A 20,930-nucleotide genomic window follows, 5' to 3' on the forward strand; every position below is an offset into this window, starting at 1 on the left:
AGGTGGAGGAAGAAAAGAGGCTCACGAAAAAGTCCATATTATTGTCTACAAAGCAAGAAATCAAGAACCAATAAGATTGGAGTTCAACACAAAGGCATGAAGCTACAAGTTAATTTGACGAATGCATATCCTAAGAACTTAAACTTTGAAATAGCAGCCACTATGTCTATAAATACATAAGAGTTTGCTAAAACCTCATAATATCTCACAATCAAAGTTGTATCCCCTCAAGTAACGATACATTGATTCCTTTTTCTATAAGATATAAATGGAGAGTCCGAAGTCACCTATTCAACCCCCGACGTATGGAAACTTAGTCACAATCCTCAGCATCGACGGTGGTGGAATTCGAGGGATCATCCCCGCCGTTATCCTTGGTTTTCTCGAGTCCGAACTTCAGGTATATATACATGTGCTAACTGCTACCTAACTATGTATCATATCTATATAATATTATTTTGTGTGTGTAAATTTTTTACATATTTGGATGCACAGAAATTGGATGGACAAGAAGCCAGGCTTGCAGACTACTTTGATGTAATGGCAGGAACAAGCACCGGTGGTCTAGTGACAGCCATGCTCACCGCTCCTAACAAGGAAGGTCGACCCTTGTTTGCAGCCTCTGAAATTAAAGAATTCTATCTTGACAACTGTCCAAAGATCTTCCCTCAAGATCATTTCCCATTATCGGCCGCCAAAAACCTCGTCAAGTCCTTGAGTGGTCCTAAATATGACGGTGAATACCTTCATCAGCTTATCCATGCGAAGTTGGGTGATACAAGGTTGCATCAAACACTTACCAACGTCGTCATTCCAACGTTCGATATCAAACATCTTCAACCTACTATATTCAGTAGTTACGAGGTTTGTTTAGGTTCTTTTGTTTATGTGACTTTATATCTCATAGGTGAAAAACTTTTGTTTAGGTTCTTTGGTATACCAAATTTACAAAACTTTGTTATAATATATCTCATAGGTGAAAAACAATCCACTCAAGAACGCAACCCTTGCTGACATTGCCATCTCAACTTCAGCAGCCCCTACATACTTGCCAGCCCATTTCTTCACTACTCAGGATTCAACCGGAAACATTAAAGAATACAATCTTATTGATGGCGGAGTTGCAGCTAATAACCCGGTAATATACCATAGATTATATATTATTGTTGCACAGTCGTAGTAGGGTTTTTTTCATCAATTAGTATTTGATATATATCAACATACAATATAGAAGGGGCCTCGAATAATATATCACATAATTGTTATTTGTTACGTACGTACGTATATAGGCTTTGGTGGCCATTGGGGAGGTAACAAAGGAGATTACAAGAGGGAGCAGTGATTTTTTCCCAATAAGGCCAAATGATTACGGAAGGTTTCTTGTGCTTTCGCTTGGAACCGGAAACCGTAAAGCCGAAGAAAAATTCAATGCAAAAGAAGCAGCTGGTTGGGGAATGCTGAGTTGGTTAACACACGACAACTCTACACCTCTCATTGATGTTTTCACGCACGCTAGCTCTGATATGGTTGATTTTCATCTCTCTTGTGTTTTTCGAGCTCTTCATTCCGGAGCCAACTATATTCGCATCCAGGTATCAAAATCAACTCACTAAACTTTTTTTTTCTGTCGTCATAACTTCTAAGATATAGATATGCGTTTCAATTACATATAGGATGACACATTAACTGGGGATGCTGCTTCTGTTGATATCGCAACCATCGAGAATTTGGACAATCTCGCCAATATAGGAGATGAACTACTAAAGAAACCTGTTTCAAGAGTCAATCTAGACTCAGGTTGTAACGAAAATGCTTATCAAATGACCAATGAAAAGGCTCTTATAAAGTACGTTCATCATTATTGCATTTGTTAGCTTTATCCACTCGTATGTATATATTTGCTACTATATATATATATATATATAATTTTTTTTTTTTGCTTATGAAGGTTAGCAGGAATACTTTCAAAAGAAAAGAAGATCCGAGACATGCGATCACCTCAGGGGAAAATACCAAATATGAAATAAAAAAATATTATCTAATGTATATCTATTGTTGATGATTTGTTTCCTTTCACTATTACACGTTTGGTTTGTTTATGACAAATGGGAAATGCAAAAAAATGTTTGGTCTTCTTCCAACATCAGTTAGAATAATGTTATCCATTTTTTTTCTTTTTTAGCTACCTAAAAGATACAATTAAAAGGAATTCCTCAAAATACCACTATTTTAGTTTTCTTTTTATCACTGTTTTAAAGTTTTGTTTTTCCAAAAATACCACAAAGTTATTTTTCAAAAATAGCACAAACACAGAAATTGATTTTTATGGATGTCAAATTTGTTATTTTGAGATTTGAGTTGACAAATTTAGCTTTAGGGTATAGTTTTTAGGGGTAAAGTTTAATGTTTAGGATTTAGAAATTATATTTTAATATTAAAATTTTAGTCTAATTTATACTCCCTCTATACTAATTTAACTGTCGTTTAAGGTTTTTGCACACAAATTAAGGAAATTATTAAATTTTATGTTTTGTCCTTCATTAATATATTTTATAATTTTTTCATTGGTTGAAACTTTAAAGCAGCAGGGATAAGATTGGAATATTCATCAAACATCTGCATTGAAAATCTAAAACAACAACTAATATGAAACAAAAATTAAATCCTAGAACGACAGCTAAATTAGAACGGAGGGAGTAGTATTTTTGGAAAAATTATTAATGTGTAGTTTTTCTGGAATAAAAAATTTTGATAGTGGTATTTATGAGAATTAGCCTACAATTAATCTATCTTCGTTTCCACGCACTAACAAAACAAAAGTTTGCATATCTTTAAAAAATAATAAAATTTATGTGAAAAATTTATCATACCGTATATCCCACTGTCGTGATCTTATAAATCTTAATTATAATTCTAAAAACTTTTGCGTATTCTCGTTAAATACATGTATACATGAAGTCTTGAAAAATATTTAAAAATGTAAAAACATGATAGTAAACAAAAAATTGCTTGTATATCAATTTACGAGCACGTACGATCAAAAAGTTTAGTAAAATTCTATTATTAATTAATATCAATGTGGCTATTCATGAAATTAATTAGGAGGTTCTCCTTACGCAGGCTACGTCCAATTGATGTCGTGTTTGTTAGATGCAATATATATGGCCATGAATTTCTTAGACCACTCATCAAACAGTTGTAAAACCAAGACACTTCATTCTTGACGATATTTATAACATCCATATCAAAAAACAACTTCATATATTGCTTCGATACCCGCCTAACTTGTTTTCTTAAATGGCTCTGATATAATTTACGAGAATATGAGTGAAGTTGAAGTCTTATTGGGTTGGATTTCTTGATGGATCAAGATTACGGAACAAGTCGGTTCTGGAATTGATCTCGTTTGGAAAGGCTTATATATCTCTTCTTATGGTTGGGCCATATGAGGTTCTACTGTAAGAATATTTTATATTCTATGTGGCCTATGTGTCTTTCGGTTTAATAATAAAGTTTAAGTTTATATTTAACATTGTGAATTCTAATATTAAAGACGACACCGTGATGAATCGATTATAATATATATAATATATATACATGTATATGTTATATCTATGCATTATTAAGGGGTGCTATTACGAACCAATACGACTCTTGAAAAGTGATTGTATATACATGTATATATATATATGTGTGGCTGTTGAATTGTTATAGCAACGGTTGTGTTCTCATAACTTGAGAAACACTACCAAACCAAATACACACCAGAAAAAAAAAGAGATTAGTGATCTTCTTCATCAAAGATCACGTGAAAGCAATAAGGAGTAAGGGAAGAGAAAATCAATTGCTGAAGACTTGGATCCATCATCAAGAATAATCAAGCAATGGATCAAGGTTAGTGTTTTCTTCTTCTCTAAGAAAGTGTTCATGGTTGAATTTGATCAAATGATCTTTCGGAGATATAGATTTCATAAATATAGAAATCTGAATTTATATCTACATCATTTCTTATTTCAGTCCGAAATAAGACTATTTTCTCTTGATCACTTTCCTCAATGTGATGGATTGTTTTGGTCAGTTTCGAAACCCAAGTTAAATTTACGAAGAATTCTCTCCTAGGAGTAATTTTGGTGGTTTGATTTCGAGTATGGCTAAACTCTATTGACCATCTTTAAATCATAGTTTGGCTCAAGCATTCTCCTTAACATACTTATTTCCAGTTAAGTATCCAATCCTTGGCCATTTATTCGAGTGTATGTCGATCCTAATGGTTCAGTATTATTCTTTTATGTGAAATGGTCCGAGTGAATGTATGATGCTGATGACCTCATCATTTTTTAATTTGCTGGGAATATCAAAACAAGTGTTACAAAATATACATTGAACACCACAAATAAAAACGACAGAAATATTACAATTATATAGTTTTTTTTCGTATCTTTCTTTCTTTCTTATTCTTATTACCATTTATGATCTTAAACAGTTGAGCCGTCAGACAAGATTGACAAGTATACGTGGTAGCTAAAACTATGTAAGCCCACGGGTAAATCGACCACTGGGAACTTATTTGAATCCATTTTACTGATAATCAGAAAATTAAAATAACAAAAAAGGGGGTGAAAAACTAGCTTGTTCGTATTCTTTAAACCGGTGTTTTGTCTGCCCTTAGTTTACTGGCATTATTTTCCTATGTTTATTGACAATTTGACACTGAGATTATAATAGTGAAGCTTGGTTAATTGAGTTACTTTATTGGCACCATCATTATATTATATTATGAAAGCAAAGGTATGTTGTGCACGCAGTACTCGGTTTAACCAGTAGAATTCATTTCCTGTGGACTAGATCAGAATAGACCAACTACTCACAACTTTATTATTGATCAATTTGTGATCAACTACTCACAACTTTATTATTGTAACACCTTCACATTCTTATCAAAAACAAAAAAAATTATTAGTATACTAGTAATAATAAGAATAATTATGTATTTTATCTCCAAACTATATGTGTGTTTATCATCTATTTCTATATGACTATGTTCTTAGTGTTATTGAAGAAGCTGCTATTGAATCAATCACAACATCTTGCATCATTCTGTCTAGCTATATGGTTATATACCTAACATATCTTCTTCTTAACGTTTTATATATCCACCTCCAACAAGTCAACAACACTTACCTCTCGTTAGTATAATCGTTGAGATCAAGGTTACCAATATTATCAATGTATGTTCATGTGCCCCATACGGCTTGAAAATCTCAAATGTCTCAAAATGCACCAAAACTTACTCCCAGACACGTATAATTCTAGATTTCATCTCATTTTCCATGTGAAACTTTAATTACACCATCTTAAAAAGATGATTCTTTCATTCCCTCACAAATCGAGTCGCAGTATAGCATTGACGTATTCTTATATGAATCCTCCTACTTAGTATGGTTACGTTCATGTTTAGATATTATATTAAATTTTCATAGGTTTCTAAATCAAAATTACCTTATAAAGAGTATATGTCCTTTTTTGGTATTCTTTGGTCTATGTCATTTCCGTCTTCAGGCTTTTTCACCAAGTTTGATTGCAATTTCTAACAAAAATGTATTGCAATTTCTAACACACATAAAATTTATATAATTCCTCCTGATAAAGTTAAAATGTACCTCATAGAAATCTGGTGGATCGTACCAGTAAAACACACTACACCTAGTTTTACCAAAATAAGACTAGAAATAGTACTATAGTAGTTATGGGACGAAGGAGTGATGGTTTTGAATAGCAAAGCCAATAATTATAGAAATCAGGCAACCGACTGTGCCCCATCGTACCATTGTGTGATGCATGAATCCTGATGAGTGGCGGATCCAAATAATTATAGACATGAATGTTTTCTTTTCTTAAATAGATAGAACTTTTTCAAATCGAGCAGATGAAATATCAAAAGAAAATGGAAAAAAATTGATTTTGGACTAAAGAAACTATTATTTCTGAGTTCATTATAACACATTGCGTTAAAAACTACTTCCTCCGTTTCAAAATATAAAATGTTTTAGAAAAGTTTTTTGTTTCATAATATAGAATATTTTTAAGTTTCTATGCAACTTTTAGATTAGTTTAGTATTTTATATTATGCAGTATTATTTATGATTGGTTGAACTTGTTAAAAGTAAAACTTCTTAATCTGCGTGTTTTAGTTAAAACATCCTATATTTTGAAACGGGAAAAGTAATAGATTTAAATCATATAATTTATTCTTTTAATACATGGAGGGTCATTTGACCCCACACCATTCTACTTGGATCCGCCATTGTGCATTATGCATTCAGTATTTATTATGTTTATCAGTCAATAAAGACGACCCTTCTACATACAATATGTGCTGTGGGACGGCAGGACTAACCGACACCTTACCGGTGTATATCTATCCTTACGGAGCAAAACTTTTATACAAAAGAACCAATTGTTTTCATAACCTAGAGTCTAGAGACATCCTAAAAGAAAAATCCGTATTTGAAAAAAAAAAAAAAAAAAAACATCCAATTGTTTTCATGGAGTCAAAATAAACTATGGCTTTTTCGTTTGATGATTTTCTTGTCCATTAATTTTTGAATTGAGAGAATATCATCGTCTATTCGTTCGAAAAAGGGTAAACTACTCTTTCGATACCAAAAAATAAACTTTGTAAAACAGTTTTTGTGTTGGATATATACACGATGTTTAGTGATTTCCAAAGTCCTACATAGTTAGGATATAGGACCTCTACATTAACTAAGGGCAACAACCAACTACTCCGTTACTACCCTATAAACTCTCACTCCCCCAACACTCTTCATTATCCATCACTACACACATCTCCTTTTGTAAACCAACAAATAAGAAAAAAAAAGACCTAAGTCAGTGATCAATATGGCCAAAGGGATGAAGTTTGCATGCTTGGTCTTGGCATGCATGATTGTGGTTGGTCCAATCACAGCTAACGCGGCTCTGCTCAGTTGTGACGCCGTTCACAACTACTTGGCACCGTGCATTGTCTACGTGATACAAGGTGGTGTCATTCCCCGAGGTTGCTGCAACGGCGTTAGAAACCTTTACGGCACGGCCCATACTACAGCAGACCGTCAGCAGATTTGCGGTTGCATTCAACAGAACGCTAGACGCGTAGGATCTGTTCTTAACCCTGGCGCTGGCCGTGCAGCTGGAATTCCTAAGGCATGTGGAGTCAAGATTCCATACAAGATCAGCTATAGCCTCAACTGCAAGACGTATGTTAATCTCTCATCCCACCCCCTCTCAGATATATATGCGTATATACCGTAAATTAAAGGGGTTTTAACGAAAAAACTATATAATATACCGTAAACTATATGCATGTGTTATAACGGTGTTGTATTATGTGGTTGCAGCGTGAGATGATGAGCGACGGTGAGATGAAGCTACTAGCGCGGAAGTTTCGAATATTAAAAAATGGACGAGATAATAATAATAATATTAAGTTATGTTCGAACTTCGAATGGCTGTTTTTATTTTCTATCGTGGTGTTCCCGTTATGTAGTTGTCTGTGTGTACTATGAATTTCAGACTTGAAGTTTATTAATTAAGTTACACGATATTTTTACTAAAGCTTTTAATTTAGTTCAATCGACGATATGAGAATCTTTTTAATTTTGCATTGCATTGGGAAGTGTTAGCATCGACGAAATGATAGTCGATGTTAAGTATGGAACATAGTATAATTTTTTGAAAAAAAATAAACTTAACTTATAAACGTACACCTGTGCAAAGATAACTATTGGGCTATTGGCAATAAATGGCATGTTTCTTACTACAATAATAGATATATAGTACGCCAATAAATTAGTTTGACAAAAAAAAAAGTACGTCAATAATTGTATTTTGGTGGAATTATCACTCTTCAGATAAAATCGAATTAACATGTCAAAATAATAGACCAGAGGTCCTACATAATTAGGAAATCTCTACATTATATTAGATGAGCGAGAACAACAACCAATAATAGTATCTTTTTTTTTCCACTATAGTCTATCGCATTTACATTATAGTCACTCCCCTGATCACTTTGTTCATCATCTACCACTATACACACATCTCCTTTTGCAAACCAAGAAAAAAAAAGCTCTACTAAGAGATCAATATGACTGGAGTGATGAAGTTGGCTTGCTTCATGCTTGGTCTTGGTTTGCATGATCCTGGTCGGTCCAATCACAGCAAACGCGGCTTTGAGTTGTGGCGCCGTTAATAGCAACTTGGAACCGTGCATTGGCTATGTGATGCAAGGTGGTGACATTCCCTCAGCGTGATGCAATCATGCAACGGCGTTAGAAACCTTAACAGCATGACCGCCCGTACAACCCCAGACCTAAGTCAGTGATCAGCACCACCAACCGCAAGACGTATCTCAATCTCTCACAGATATACAACAAGCCTGATTCGGCCCAAACCCAACCCCGGCCCACTAAATCATATGTGGTAGACAACAAGCTTATTCTCTCCTGTTTGACACATTTGCAATGTACCAAAATCTAGAATAATCCATAATAATTGCCAATGTAATTGTACTTTGTAATAATTACGTTATATTTTCCCCAAACTATATAAGTGTGCATCGTGTACATTACTTTCACATTTCTTTGTCATCAAATCTTGCATCACTATGTCTATATTATACCTAAATTAGTTATCTTCTTCTTTTCTTTTCTTTTTTCCTTTATCTTGTGAAAGTTGTTGTCGATCGAGGTTCCTTATATCCACACCTCCAGCAACACTCTCACTGGTGTCATCTTTAAGATGATTACAATTAAAATGAATTTGCTCCTCAACTTCAGTATGTGAACATAACATAATCAGTAATCACCGCTATAAGTTATTTGATGTATGTGAAGCGAATTTTCAGTCCATACTACCATTTGAGTCAAATGATGTTCATATACCGATGTGCGCCATATGGCCTGACAATCTCAAATGTCGTAGAATGCGCCAAAAACATACTCCTACACACGTCATTGCTCAAATATACCATAGAATGATTATGGTTTATAAGGTGGAAGTTACATGTTGATGAGGTAACTTCGAGTAACATCAAAACAGTGGTAAAAAGTATTTAAAAAATCTCGTATCAAGATAAAAATAAAAAAAACAAAAGAAAATACTGTTCTTTGCTAAATTTTATAGATTTCCAAATCAAATTCGATTTGATTTGATTCCAAATCAAAATCAAAACCATTCATAAAAATCAATGGTTTAACATTCGCTATATATTATTTTACACATATTTTTATGAATTATTCTAGATTTCATCTCATTTTTTATGTGAAGATACTCCTTTCAGATGAGATGGTTATCTATATCCATCTCAAATCGAGTCGAACACTTCAGCACTGACAGTATATCTTATATTAATCCTTCAACTTGGTTAAGCTTTATGTTCAGGTACTATTTCACATTGCATAAGTTTCTAATTTTGTATATCCTTTCTTATTATTTGTTGTCTATGTAATTTTCGTCATCAAAACTTTTCACCTAAGTTAAGCCTTTTTCAAAAAAAACTTTTCACCTAAGTTTGATTGCAATTTCTAATAACACGTATAGAGGTTGAAATGTACTTCAATTTCTATAACACGTATAGATATTGCAATTTCGAACACGTATAGAGGTCCAGGTCCTTACCATGCGTAGTTATATCGTATGCATTGAATACTTATACCAATGTACCTTTATGCTCACACGTGTTTGTGCGTACAGACGATACGTTGCATGTGGCATTACCAGTGCCTAATTATATAAAAAACAAATTACCGAAACTAAAGGAAAAGGGCGTAAATCATGTAGCCTTAATTTAGGCACCGACAATATTAATTTGAAACAGTAAATTATATTTTTGCCGTTCTACTTAACAGCAGATAATATTACATAAACTTTTAAAAAGCTTTGTTTTGACGTGTGACTAAAGCCAAATATATGACATTTGAACATATCGTCGGACCGAAAGAACACCAGTTAAATACTATCGAACTATTGTGGTAGCACGAATGCACGATGAAAAGTAGTAAAGTACTGATTACTGAATAACAATTTCTTAACATATACTGAAAACAATAAAAGGAAAAATGGTAGTAATAAAAATATAGAACATGGAGACTCTAATCTTTGAGTTAATGCGATTCTCGTCGTTCGGACCGGGTATGTATGTATGCGAGAAAATATGGCCGCGCGTTAAATGTTTTAGTGTTTCTTTAACACTATTTTAGTAACTATCAACCACACATACTACATTTTAAATTAAGGGATCAATTTCTACAAGTCCTCCTAATAAAGTTTATACTTAACTCATAAAAAATCTAGTGAAACGTACCAGTAAAATAAACCACACCTAGTTTTACCAAAATAAGACTAGAAATAGTACAGTAGTAGTTATGGGACGAAGGAGGAGTGATGGTTTTGAAAAGCAAAGCCAATAATTATAGAGCTCAGGCAACCGACCGTGACCCCATCCTACCCATGTGTGGTGCATTCAGTATTTATTACGTGTATCAGCCAGTTTTTCACATAAAGACGAACTTTCTACATACAATCTAATATCTACGTATACGTACGGTGTGGGAGGGCAGGACAAACCGACATCTTCTTAGTGTATATCCCCTTACGGAGGAAAACTTTCTATACAAATTTATTTTAATAAAAAAAAAAATAGAACACGTTGTTCGTTATATATAGGAAAACGTTGTTTTCATCTTTGACCTAGAGATATGTTTAGTGACTTCACACATCGTATATGTAAAATAGTTATCTTCTTAGCCACCACACAACTATAGTTTTCGAATAATTATAATAATAATAAAAAAATCAGAATGCAAAATAAAATATATTTTGGTAGAGTTATCACAGTTCATATGATAAAATTTGAATTAACATGTCAAACAAAATAGATGAGTGGTCCTACATAGTTAATAATTAAGACCTCTACACATTAATTGAGGACAACAACCAACTACTCCGTTACCTCTACTACTCTATAATCTATCGCGCATTCACATTACGTAAACATACACTTTCCTTTTCTCTATATAAACACCCACTCCCACAACACTCTTCATCATCCACTATCACTACACACATCTCCTTTTGCAGATCAACCAAAATACAAAAGAAAAAACTCTAACTAAGAGATCAATATGGCCGGAGTGATGAAGTTGGCATGCTTGTTCTTGGCCTGCATGATCGTGGCCGGTCCAATCACAGCTAACGCGGCTCTGAGTTGTGGTGCCGTTAGCAGCAACTTGGCACCGTGCATTGGCTACGTGATGCAGGGTGGTGTCATTCCCCCAGCTTGCTGCAACGGCGTTAGAAACCTTAACAGCATGGCCCGTACGACCCCAGACCGTCAGCAAGCTTGTAACTGCATTCAGAGTGTCGCTAGAAACCTAGGATCTGGTGTCAACGCTGGCCGTGCAGCTGGAATCCCCAAGTCATGTGGAGTCAACATTCCTTACAAGATCAGCACCAGCACCAACTGCAAGACGTATGTCAATCTCTCACTCTCTTTGAGCTAGATATATAATTTGCTTTTGTTTTTTTGGGTTAAATATTGGAAAGGTTATATATTAACGGTGTTTGTGTTAATATGTATGTGGTTGCAGCGTGAGGTGAAGGGCGACAGGTGAAGCTACTAGCGGACGTTTCGAATATTATATGGATGAGATAATATTAAAATAAGATGTTCGAATGGCTGTTTTTAGAGTTTTATTTTTCTTTAATTTCCCTTGTCTTTTTCTCTCGTGGCGTTCATATTATCATTATGTGATCGTCTGTACTATGTTCGCAAACAACGTTATATGATATATTCAGACTTGGAGTTTAAGTTTATTCTGTCTTTTTCTTTTTTCTTACTAAAACCTTGCTTTAGTCGTTTAATACTAGTAGAAACAAAAATTAATATGCATTACAGTTGGGAAGTATCGAGTATGCAACATTTTGTATTTAAATTAATTTATAACGGAACCAAAATTCATACTAATGTTAGCGTCAATAATTGGGACGTGAGATGGACTAAATAAATAAAGTAAACGGGACATTCTCCAAGTTTGTAATAATATTAACTTGATTTGATAACCGAGAAAAAGATGGATTGCGGTAATATCTATGTTATTGTGGGAAATAGACCGACATTTTTTTTAGTGATATCCCTTACGGAGTATAACTTTTATGCAAATGAACAATATAACATTCATTTAACTAAAATCAGATTAATTATAGTAGAAAAGAAGTTGTTTTCATCTTAAACCTAGCTACAGACATCATTAAACACATCCGATCGAAAAAAAGTTAACTTGATTTGATGACTTGATTTGATAATAATAGTAACTTGATTTGATAACCGAGAGACAATCTAATATCGATGGTACTGTGGGAACAAACCGACATTTTCTTGGTGTATATCCCTTACGGAGGATAACTTTTATGCAAAAGAAAAATTAATATAAATATTCATTCATTTAACTAAAATCAGATTAATAATTATAGGAAAGACGTTGTTTTCATCTTAAACCTAGCTAGAGAGTATAGACATCATTCAACAAAAATATTTGTTTAAAAGCAATTAAAATCTCTAATTGTTAGTTTGTTCATCAGGTAGTCCAAATAGTTAACTCATGTTGGTGTTTCAGGCTTTTTCGTTTGTTAATTTTTTCTTGTCCATTAATTTTTGAATGGAGAGATTATCGTCAATGCATTCGAAAAAAGGGTAAACTTATGCAGACACTCTTTAGACATGGAAAAAGATTAGTCTTTGCAAAACCGTTTTCATGTTAGACGATGTTTAACTTTCTATGTAAATAACTATCTTCTTATCAGACAACTATAATTTTGAAATGATTATAAAAATGAGTGAGAATGCACGTACATTAAGAAAATGTATTTTGGGTAGAGGTTATCACTTTTCATATGATAAAGTTGAATTAACATATCAAACAAATTTAGTTGAGTGGTCCTACAAAGTTAGGAATTAGGACCTCTACACATTAAATGAGGACAACAACCAACTACTCGTTACCTCTACTCTATAATGATATATCGCATTCATATTACAAACATACACTTTCCTTTTTCTCTATATAAACACCCACTCCCGCAACTCTTTTCATCATCCAATATCACAACACACATTATCTTTTGCAAACCAAATAAAGAAAGAAAAAAAAAAAACTAAGTCAGTGATCAATATGGCCGGAGTGATGAAGTTGGCATGCTTGTTCTTGGCCTGCATGATCGTGGCCGGTCCAATCACAGCTAACGCGGCTCTGAGTTGTGGCGCCGTTAACAGCAACTTGGGACCGTGCATTGGATACGTGCTGCAAGGTGGTGTCATTCCCCCAGCTTGCTGCACCGGCGTTAGAAACCTTAACAACATGGCCCGTACGACCCCAGACCGTCAGCAAGCTTGTAACTGCATTCAAAATGTCGCTAGAGGCCTAGGCGCTGGTCTCAACGCTGGCCGTGTAGCTGGAATTCCCAAGGCATGTGGAGTCAACATTCCTTACAAGATCAGCACCAGCACCAACTGCAAGACGTATGTTAATTAATCTCTCACTCTCTGTCGACATATATATGTTATAACTTGTTCTTGGGTTAAATATGTGGAATGGTTATATATATTAACGGAGTTGTGTTAATTTGTATGTGGTTGCAGCGTAAGGTGATGGGCGACGTACGGGTCACAGATGAAGCTACTAGCGTGACGTTTCGAATATTATATAAAAAGGATGAGATCATATTAAAATAAGATGTTCGAATGGCTGTTTTTAGAGTTTTTAATTTCCCATGTCTTTTTCTATCGCGGCGTTCATATATTGTGATCGTCTGTACTATGTTTGCAAACAACGTTATATGATATGGAGTTTAAGTTGTTCTCTATTTTCTCCTTACTAAAAGCATGCTTTAGTTTATTTTGATCTGTTTTGCTTTTTATTGGTTATTATGCATTACAGTTGGGGAAGTATCGAGTACGGTAACATGTTGTTTTTATTAAATAACGGAAATCTTAAACCATAATCCACACTAATTATAGGACTTTGAAAAGCTAAAAATATTCGTCACTAATTGGTACGTGATGGACTAAATAAATAAAGTAAACGGGACATTCTCCAAGTTTTGTATGTTCCACAGAATGATATATAGTATAATCTCCAAATTTGCAATATTAACTTGTTTTAAAACCCAAAAAAAACTTGATTTGATAGCCAAGAAAAAGATGGATATTGCTTCCTTAATTAGTGTGTTAGCCCACTAAATTTATGAAAAAATACAAAGTTAAACTAGAAATATACACGTGTCGAAAGAAAACTATTGGCGATAGGAAAATTTGCTGTTTGTACTTTGTAGTGTGTTTGGTTTGGTGTAGCTACATTTCGTCACTACCACTAAATATGGAACTTTGTTAGATTCTGCTTTAAATGCTTCACTTCTGCATCTCTCAACGATATTAAATTTAATGGTATGGATGCACGGTAGATATAGATCGTAATGGTATATAAGTCTCTCTTAATGGGTTTAATTTGATTTTTAATACTACAGTAGAACCTCTATAAATTAATACTCTTTAAATTAATACTCGCTATAAATTAATAAATTTTTCTGGTCCCAAGTTGAACCGGTGTAAAAAATGATACATTTCGATAAAATAATAAAATAATAATTTTTTTGAAAACCCAGTGTAAAAATATGATCCCATCAATATCATAAATTAATAATCAGATAAACTAATATATATATATATATCTAAAAAAATCTAGTAAAATATATGACTCTATTGTTGTTGGCTTATTAATGAATTTTTGTTCTTGGTGGAGCTTTTCTATAATATTTCTGACTGCATCAAAACTTATGGTGTTATCTTCTCAAACCGTATCACAAAATTATAGTGTTTTATACGCGATAATTGACTTCTTTACGTATAACTTGTTATTAATGTACCGAAATATCTTCTTCAACTTCATCATCACCATGAAAGATAGTATCAATGATTTTTTTCCTAACTATGAACTTATACATGTATCTTTTTTATATGGATAATTTAGAAAATTATTGGCATCTATCCTATTATGATAGCCAAAATCGTCTACTTCATAAATTAATATTTTATTAATTTATTGATAAATTAATAATTATTAATTTATCGATAAATTAAAATCTCTATAAATTAATAAAATTTCATGGTCTCGACCTTATTAATTTATAGAAGTTTTACTGTAATATGTAAATTTTGCGGGAGACTTTACCAAATGCGACCATAAATCCCGTAAACTATGTCTCTGTTATATGTTCTAGCCCTCGGCATATAATCCCAAACCGATCCAAATAACTAATTTGGATCGATTTTGGTTTCTCTGTTAAAATCGATTGTTTTCTATATTGATTATGATTCGGATTTTGGTTTTTAACCGATTCGAACCAAAATTCAATTGGTTATCCGCTAAACCGAATACACAATTAATTTCTATACATTTGAGTTTAGGCATTGATATTAAATTTGGGCCTCTGTTAGGAGCCCATTAGCTATAAACGAATCTCTTATAAAAATTTAAATTTGAATCACTAGTAGAAGGACTCAAACATCAGACCTTATGGTTAAAGGTCACACATTTTAACTATTAAAGTTATTCTAACTTTCTGATTTCGCTTTCTAAATGGTATATATAAGGGATTCAGTTTAAGTTCAGATTCTTAAAAAATTTTTGAAAACCCATCCGAATCCGAACCCATCTAATCCAAAAAACAGTCAGATTCTAAATGGATTCTATACATCTCAATCCGAAAAATTCAAAATTCGAAAAATCCGATTCGATCCAAAGCGAAAATCCAAACACCTATGTTCAGTGAATTATTAAAGCTTAATTCAGTGTTGACTCAAGATTTTAGGAACCAAAATGCACATTAAAAGTTACCAGATAAATAAGATTGGTTTAACCACGGTTAGGGATTAAGAAAGATTGGTTGAATTTGAAAGACTCTAAATGACTTAGAAGGTCTGCTCTGTTGCGAAGCTGTTTTCTAGATTTCCAAATGTTCCGACGTCGTTTTCGTAAACATCTTTTTGGTTCTTGTTGTTGTGTGTTTAGACAAATCCTTTGAGAAATACCTTACTTCATAGTTGAAGCATTCACAACAACACACATAGAGAGCTTGGAATCCCTAAGGCCTAAGCTTTAAGTCTCTATCTCATTCTCTAATCTCGTCTTCGCCGAAGACTTCTCGCGATGAGCATCCCAATGGAGTTGATGTCCATCAGAAACCCTAATTCGACCTTGCTTTACAGAGCTCATTCTCGTCCGCCGGTAGCTCTGTGTGCTCCGCCACGTCCTCTCCTCCCTAGCCGACGCCATTTCACTTCTCCTCGAGCTGTTGTTTATACAAGTATACGTTTCGGCTTTAGCTCGCCTTGTTTCCCAGAAGTCTTGCCTAATCGATCCGTCGTTGCTCTCGCTGCATCCCACGAAGACTCGGTGAGTAGTGTGGTATTGTTCAAAACTTCTAATTTCCTCTGTTGGGTATCTCGCAATTTAGAGGCTTTATCTTGTAAATTGCTCCGTGGCTCAAAAAGAATTAAACTTTTGGTTGAAATTAGCATTTTTGAAGTATGTGTATATGTTTTGACTACTATTTGCTATCAAATGATCTTTGCTTAGCTAAAGAACATATTTTGATTAATACCCTTTATCGCCACTGTTCAATTAGGAAGAATCAGGTGTTGAGGTAGAGAAGGAGAAGAGTGATAGTGAAGATGGTACATCACAGGAAGCATGGAAAAAAACTCTTGAGTCTTTTAAAGAGCAGGTAGCAAAGATGCAGAGTGTGTCATCGGAGGCATACTCTGTTAACTCTCAAAAGGCGATGACAGTATTGAAAGAAACTTCTGAACAACTTAGGATTCAAGCGGAGAAGGCGAAAGAAGAGTTGGGTACTAAAGCTAAAGTTGTTGGCGAAGAAGGTAGAGAATATATTTTGAAAGCAGCAGAAGAATCACCCTCAGATGTGAAAGAGATCGTTGAAGCATTCGCTTCCACTGAGGATCTGAAAGATGTGTCCCGAGCTAATGATTTTCATGTTGGAATACCCTATGGTAAACATCTTTTATATCTTGTTCATCCTTTATTAACTTTCATGGTGCGTAGTAATCTAGGACCGAGATGACAATGTTTGTTTACATTTCAGGTCTACTTCTGCTTGTGGGTGGTTTCATTAACTTTATGGTATCGGGAAGCATTCCAGCCATCAGGTTTGGAGTCATTCTTGGTGGGGCTCTTTGTGCACTGAGCTTGGCTAGTCTAAAGTCTACTAGGAAAGGAGAATCATCTACCAAGTTCTTAAAAGGACAAATGGGTTAGTAAAGTTTTTCATCTGCAACTAAATCTTTCGCATATCATTCACAAAGCTAGCCCCAGTTACTGAACTCTTTGTTTTTAACTACCTGAACTTATGCTTTTGAAGTTTTGAATTTGATAACTTTGATAACCCTCTGACATGCCAATTAGCTAACCATGAAAGAAATAGTTAGAGTTGCATTGTTGATTTGTATAGAATTGAGGCTTTTTACTAGAGATACTTGTTCAAGCAATCCTACAGATTGATTTTAGTCAGCAAATTAATTTTCGCCAATGTGATATATGAGGTTGTCTCCGACATGTCGGTTTTAGATTAGATGAAAAGCAAGTTTTATGACCACTCATTTATTGCCGTGTTCTTCTTATGTTCAACAGCTATAGTGGCAATCATATTTTTGAGAGAGTTGCGGATGCTACTGTCTCAGGTAACTCACACTTCATAAAATTATATTTCAAATGGCAATGGCTTTTAACGAAACATTAATCCACTCTCTTTTTTCTCTTTCTACAGAAATCGGCGTTCTTCAGTCTTTTTACCACCATTACAAGGTACACTCTCTAGACCAATCATTATACATTTGCAATTTCATAAACAAAACACGATAGGAAGATGATTGCGAAAAGAGCCTAAACTAAAACCCCAAAGAGATATGTTAATGAAGATTTAGTCATGCTTAACACATTTACTTTGGTCCTCCAACCAAAGTTCGTATACTCCATCAAATAAAGAAAACACACTCTGCATATAATAATGGCTAATGGTTAAAATTTGTTGTTGGATTACTGTTGCAGTGGTGGTGTGTTAGCGTTTTACTTGTACAAGATGGTGGAAAAAAGAGATAAAGGACCAAAGATAGAAGATGGAGGAGAAGAAGATGAATCAGCCGATGGGTTTGTAAGAAGTGAAGGATAGAGATAAAATGGTAAGAGACTGTTGTGTCTGTTTGTCAACATAAGCATCCTATAAATCCAAACTCCTTCTTGTCTCTCTTTTCAAGTTGTGTATTACAGTTTTTTGCGATCAGTCATCTTCAAATTGAGTATTTGGATTGGTTCACGATATATCAACAAACAAATAATGAATTTTTTATTAGAGATAGATCCGTATTAATATATTTGTTTTTGAGAAAAAAAACTAGTATAGCTCTGGCCCAATAAGGGCCTTGTTGAGTGAGCCCATGTTTGATGGGATAAGGAGGAGGAGAAAAGAGCAGAAGCGTGAATCTAGTAGTATCCATAGACCTAGCCACGTGATCGAGACCGTTGATTCTCCAAGGTTTTAACTGAAACCGTCGATCGCTTCGTCTCGGTTGTATAAATAAATAAGGAAAAACAAAACACAGTTTCAGTCCGTAATCTCTAATCTTCTTCGTCGCGACTTGAAACGTGGTTCCGCCGAACCGAACATCTCCTTATCCTTGTCCATTCTTGAGAGATTTTTGTTCTGTTTTGTTGTTCTGAGTCGGCTTGGATCTGTCGGTGTTGGCGCTTTATTGTTGGAGCTAAGGGGAGCGATGGAAAGTGATTTGATTGAATTGTTCGAAGGAGCGAAGAAGGCGGCCGATGCGGCAGCTCTCGACGGTGTTGCATCTTCAGGTCCGGAGGTTTCGAGATGTCTCGATGCCTTGAAACAACTCAAGAAGTTTCCTGTCACATACGATACGCTCGTTGCGACTCAGGTTTGTTTCCGGTTCATCTCTCGTAACCCTAAATGAATGATTTTGATTGTTTTTGCATTTAGGAAAAGTTTAAAAATGTCTCCTTTTTTTTCGATTGATACGTTTTTTGATTGGAGGGGTTTTTTTTTTTCTGGGTGTTGATTGCCTAATCTCGTTGCATTGACTTGTGCTGTTACCTTAGATTCTTAATTAGGGTTAAATTGATTTCATCTGAATTTTTTTATAAAAAGAGTAACTTTAAATCAACAGATGAAGAAGCTTGACCAAACTGCTTAGTGCTTTTGTATGAGAAATCAAAACCCAATTTGGACATTGAACTCAGCTCGACATGTTAGGGTAAGGGAAACAAACCCAAGTTTGGCACAGAATGAATCGAGTCATGGCATTAGACATTCACTTCTTTTTTTTTGGTTTGTCGTGGTTTGGAAAAGTGTGCTAATTGTAGATTGTTTTATACGTTTATTGTTGATACTTTATCCTCTGCAGAATGTTGATAGTGCGTGTATTGCTTTAGATAAAGTTATATTCTTTTCTCTTGCTTGCAGGTGGGAAAGAAGCTGAGGTCTCTTGCAAAACATCCTGTTGAGGATATCAAAACCGTAGCTACTGATCTGCTTGAGATATGGAAGAAAGTTGTCATTGAAGAGACAGCCAAGGCTAAGAAAACCGAAAGCACAAACGGTTGTAAAGCTGCAACTGTCAAAGAGGCTAAGGTGAATAAGATGGATGTTGAGAAGCCTTCCAATCCCGCTCCTGTTAAAGTTCAGAAACTTCAGAGGGGTGATTCGGCTAAGAGTATCAAGGTTGAGAGAAAGGAAACAGACAGCAAAGTCACTACCGGTGTCAAGATAGAGAGAAAGGAACCAGATAACAAAGTCACTACCGGTGTCAAGGTTGAGAGAAAGGATTCAGACAACAAAGTCACTAATGGAGCCAAGATAGATTTCCGTGGTCAGGCTGTAAAGGATGAAAAGGTCTCAAAGGAAAGCCAATCAAGTATGAAAGCTCCAGCAAAGGCACCTAATGCTCCTCCAAAACTAACTTCAATGCTCAGATGCAATGATCCTGTGCGTGACAAAATCCGTGAGTTGCTTGCGGATGCCTTCGTCAAGGTTGCTGGAGAAGCTGATGACTATGAGAGAGCGTCAGTAACTGCAAGTGATCCACTCCGTGTTGCTGTCTCAGTGGAATCACTCATGTTTGAGAAATTGGGTCGCTCAACTGGAGCTCAGAAGCTCAAGTACAGATCTATAATGTTCAACCTGAGGGACAGTAACAACCCAGACTTAAGAAGAAGGGTTCTCACCGGGGAGATTTCACCAGAGAAACTCATCACATTGTCTGCTGAAGATATGGCAAGCGACAAGAGGAAACAAGAAAACAACCAGATCAAAGAGAAATATTTGTTTGATTGTGAGCGTGGTCTTGCAGCTAAAGCATCTACTGACCAGTTCAAGTGCGGGCGGTGTGGTCAGCGCAAATGCACCTACTATCAGATGCAAACAAGAAGTGCTGATGAGCCGATGACGACTTATGTCACATGTGTTAACTGCGACAACCACTGGAAGTTCTGTTAAGGAGATCTCTGCGTGTCTTTCTATTTCATGTGAGACCCATGCGAAGACATAGAGAGGCTCTGATTGATTTATCAGGAGCTCTATGTCCATTTGCCAGCATTCTGAGAATGTTAAGGCTCTGATGTTGTTTAAGGATATCGTTCAGTGTCTTAGAGATTAGTAAGTAGGGGTATTTACTGATTTAGGTGTTTGTAGCTCTTATTTATTTTGCTTCTCTTTGTCCAAACTGTCAACTCAACTTTCTTGCAGATTTTACCAAATTTTGATGTTTTTTTATTGTTTTG

At 34.9% G+C, this 20,930-nt stretch overlaps 6 protein-coding genes across 6 annotated transcripts; all 6 read left to right on the forward strand.

Moving 5' to 3' along the window:
* Positions 1-148: 148 nt before the first annotated feature.
* Positions 149-2,156, forward strand: LOC104785586 (patatin-like protein 2). The gene is made up of 6 exons (XM_010510829.2): positions 149-400; positions 496-864; positions 977-1,138; positions 1,290-1,592; positions 1,674-1,846; positions 1,949-2,156. The coding sequence occupies exons 1-6, from the start codon at positions 269-271 to the stop codon at positions 2,025-2,027; spliced, it is 1,218 nt and encodes a 405-aa protein (XP_010509131.1). The 5' UTR covers positions 149-268; the 3' UTR covers positions 2,028-2,156.
* Positions 2,157-6,452: 4,296 nt separating this feature from the next.
* LOC104785588 (non-specific lipid-transfer protein 1) lies at positions 6,453-7,617 on the forward strand. Its single transcript, XM_010510832.3, has 2 exons — positions 6,453-7,259; positions 7,401-7,617. The coding sequence occupies exons 1-2, from the start codon at positions 6,904-6,906 to the stop codon at positions 7,408-7,410; spliced, it is 366 nt and encodes a 121-aa protein (XP_010509134.1). The 5' UTR covers positions 6,453-6,903; the 3' UTR covers positions 7,411-7,617.
* Positions 7,618-11,112: 3,495 nt separating this feature from the next.
* On the forward strand, positions 11,113-11,877 carry LOC104785590 (non-specific lipid-transfer protein 1). Its single transcript, XM_010510834.2, has 2 exons — positions 11,113-11,533; positions 11,652-11,877. The coding sequence occupies exons 1-2, from the start codon at positions 11,187-11,189 to the stop codon at positions 11,659-11,661; spliced, it is 357 nt and encodes a 118-aa protein (XP_010509136.1). The 5' UTR covers positions 11,113-11,186; the 3' UTR covers positions 11,662-11,877.
* A 1,212-nt stretch (positions 11,878-13,089) lies between these two features.
* LOC104785589 (non-specific lipid-transfer protein 1-like) lies at positions 13,090-13,923 on the forward strand. The gene is made up of 2 exons (XM_010510833.3): positions 13,090-13,579; positions 13,700-13,923. Exons 1-2 carry the CDS (start codon positions 13,233-13,235, stop codon positions 13,707-13,709), a joined length of 357 nt encoding a protein of 118 aa, XP_010509135.1. The 5' UTR covers positions 13,090-13,232; the 3' UTR covers positions 13,710-13,923.
* Positions 13,924-16,051: 2,128 nt separating this feature from the next.
* On the forward strand, positions 16,052-18,487 carry LOC104785591 (protein FATTY ACID EXPORT 3, chloroplastic). Its single transcript, XM_010510836.3, has 6 exons — positions 16,052-16,511; positions 16,744-17,128; positions 17,221-17,388; positions 17,766-17,815; positions 17,902-17,939; positions 18,183-18,487. The coding sequence occupies exons 1-6, from the start codon at positions 16,266-16,268 to the stop codon at positions 18,301-18,303; spliced, it is 1,008 nt and encodes a 335-aa protein (XP_010509138.1). The 5' UTR covers positions 16,052-16,265; the 3' UTR covers positions 18,304-18,487.
* Positions 18,488-18,610: 123 nt separating this feature from the next.
* On the forward strand, positions 18,611-20,922 carry LOC104785594 (transcription elongation factor TFIIS). The gene is made up of 2 exons (XM_010510843.3): positions 18,611-19,069; positions 19,615-20,922. Exons 1-2 carry the CDS (start codon positions 18,905-18,907, stop codon positions 20,644-20,646), a joined length of 1,197 nt encoding a protein of 398 aa, XP_010509145.2. The 5' UTR covers positions 18,611-18,904; the 3' UTR covers positions 20,647-20,922.
* Positions 20,923-20,930: the final 8 nt, after the last annotated feature.

Source organism: Camelina sativa, chromosome 5 (genome assembly GCF_030686135.1).
Source record: "Camelina sativa cultivar CO46 ecotype springtype chromosome 5, ASM3068613v1".
Classification (NCBI taxonomy): Eukaryota; Viridiplantae; Streptophyta; class Magnoliopsida; order Brassicales; family Brassicaceae; genus Camelina; species Camelina sativa.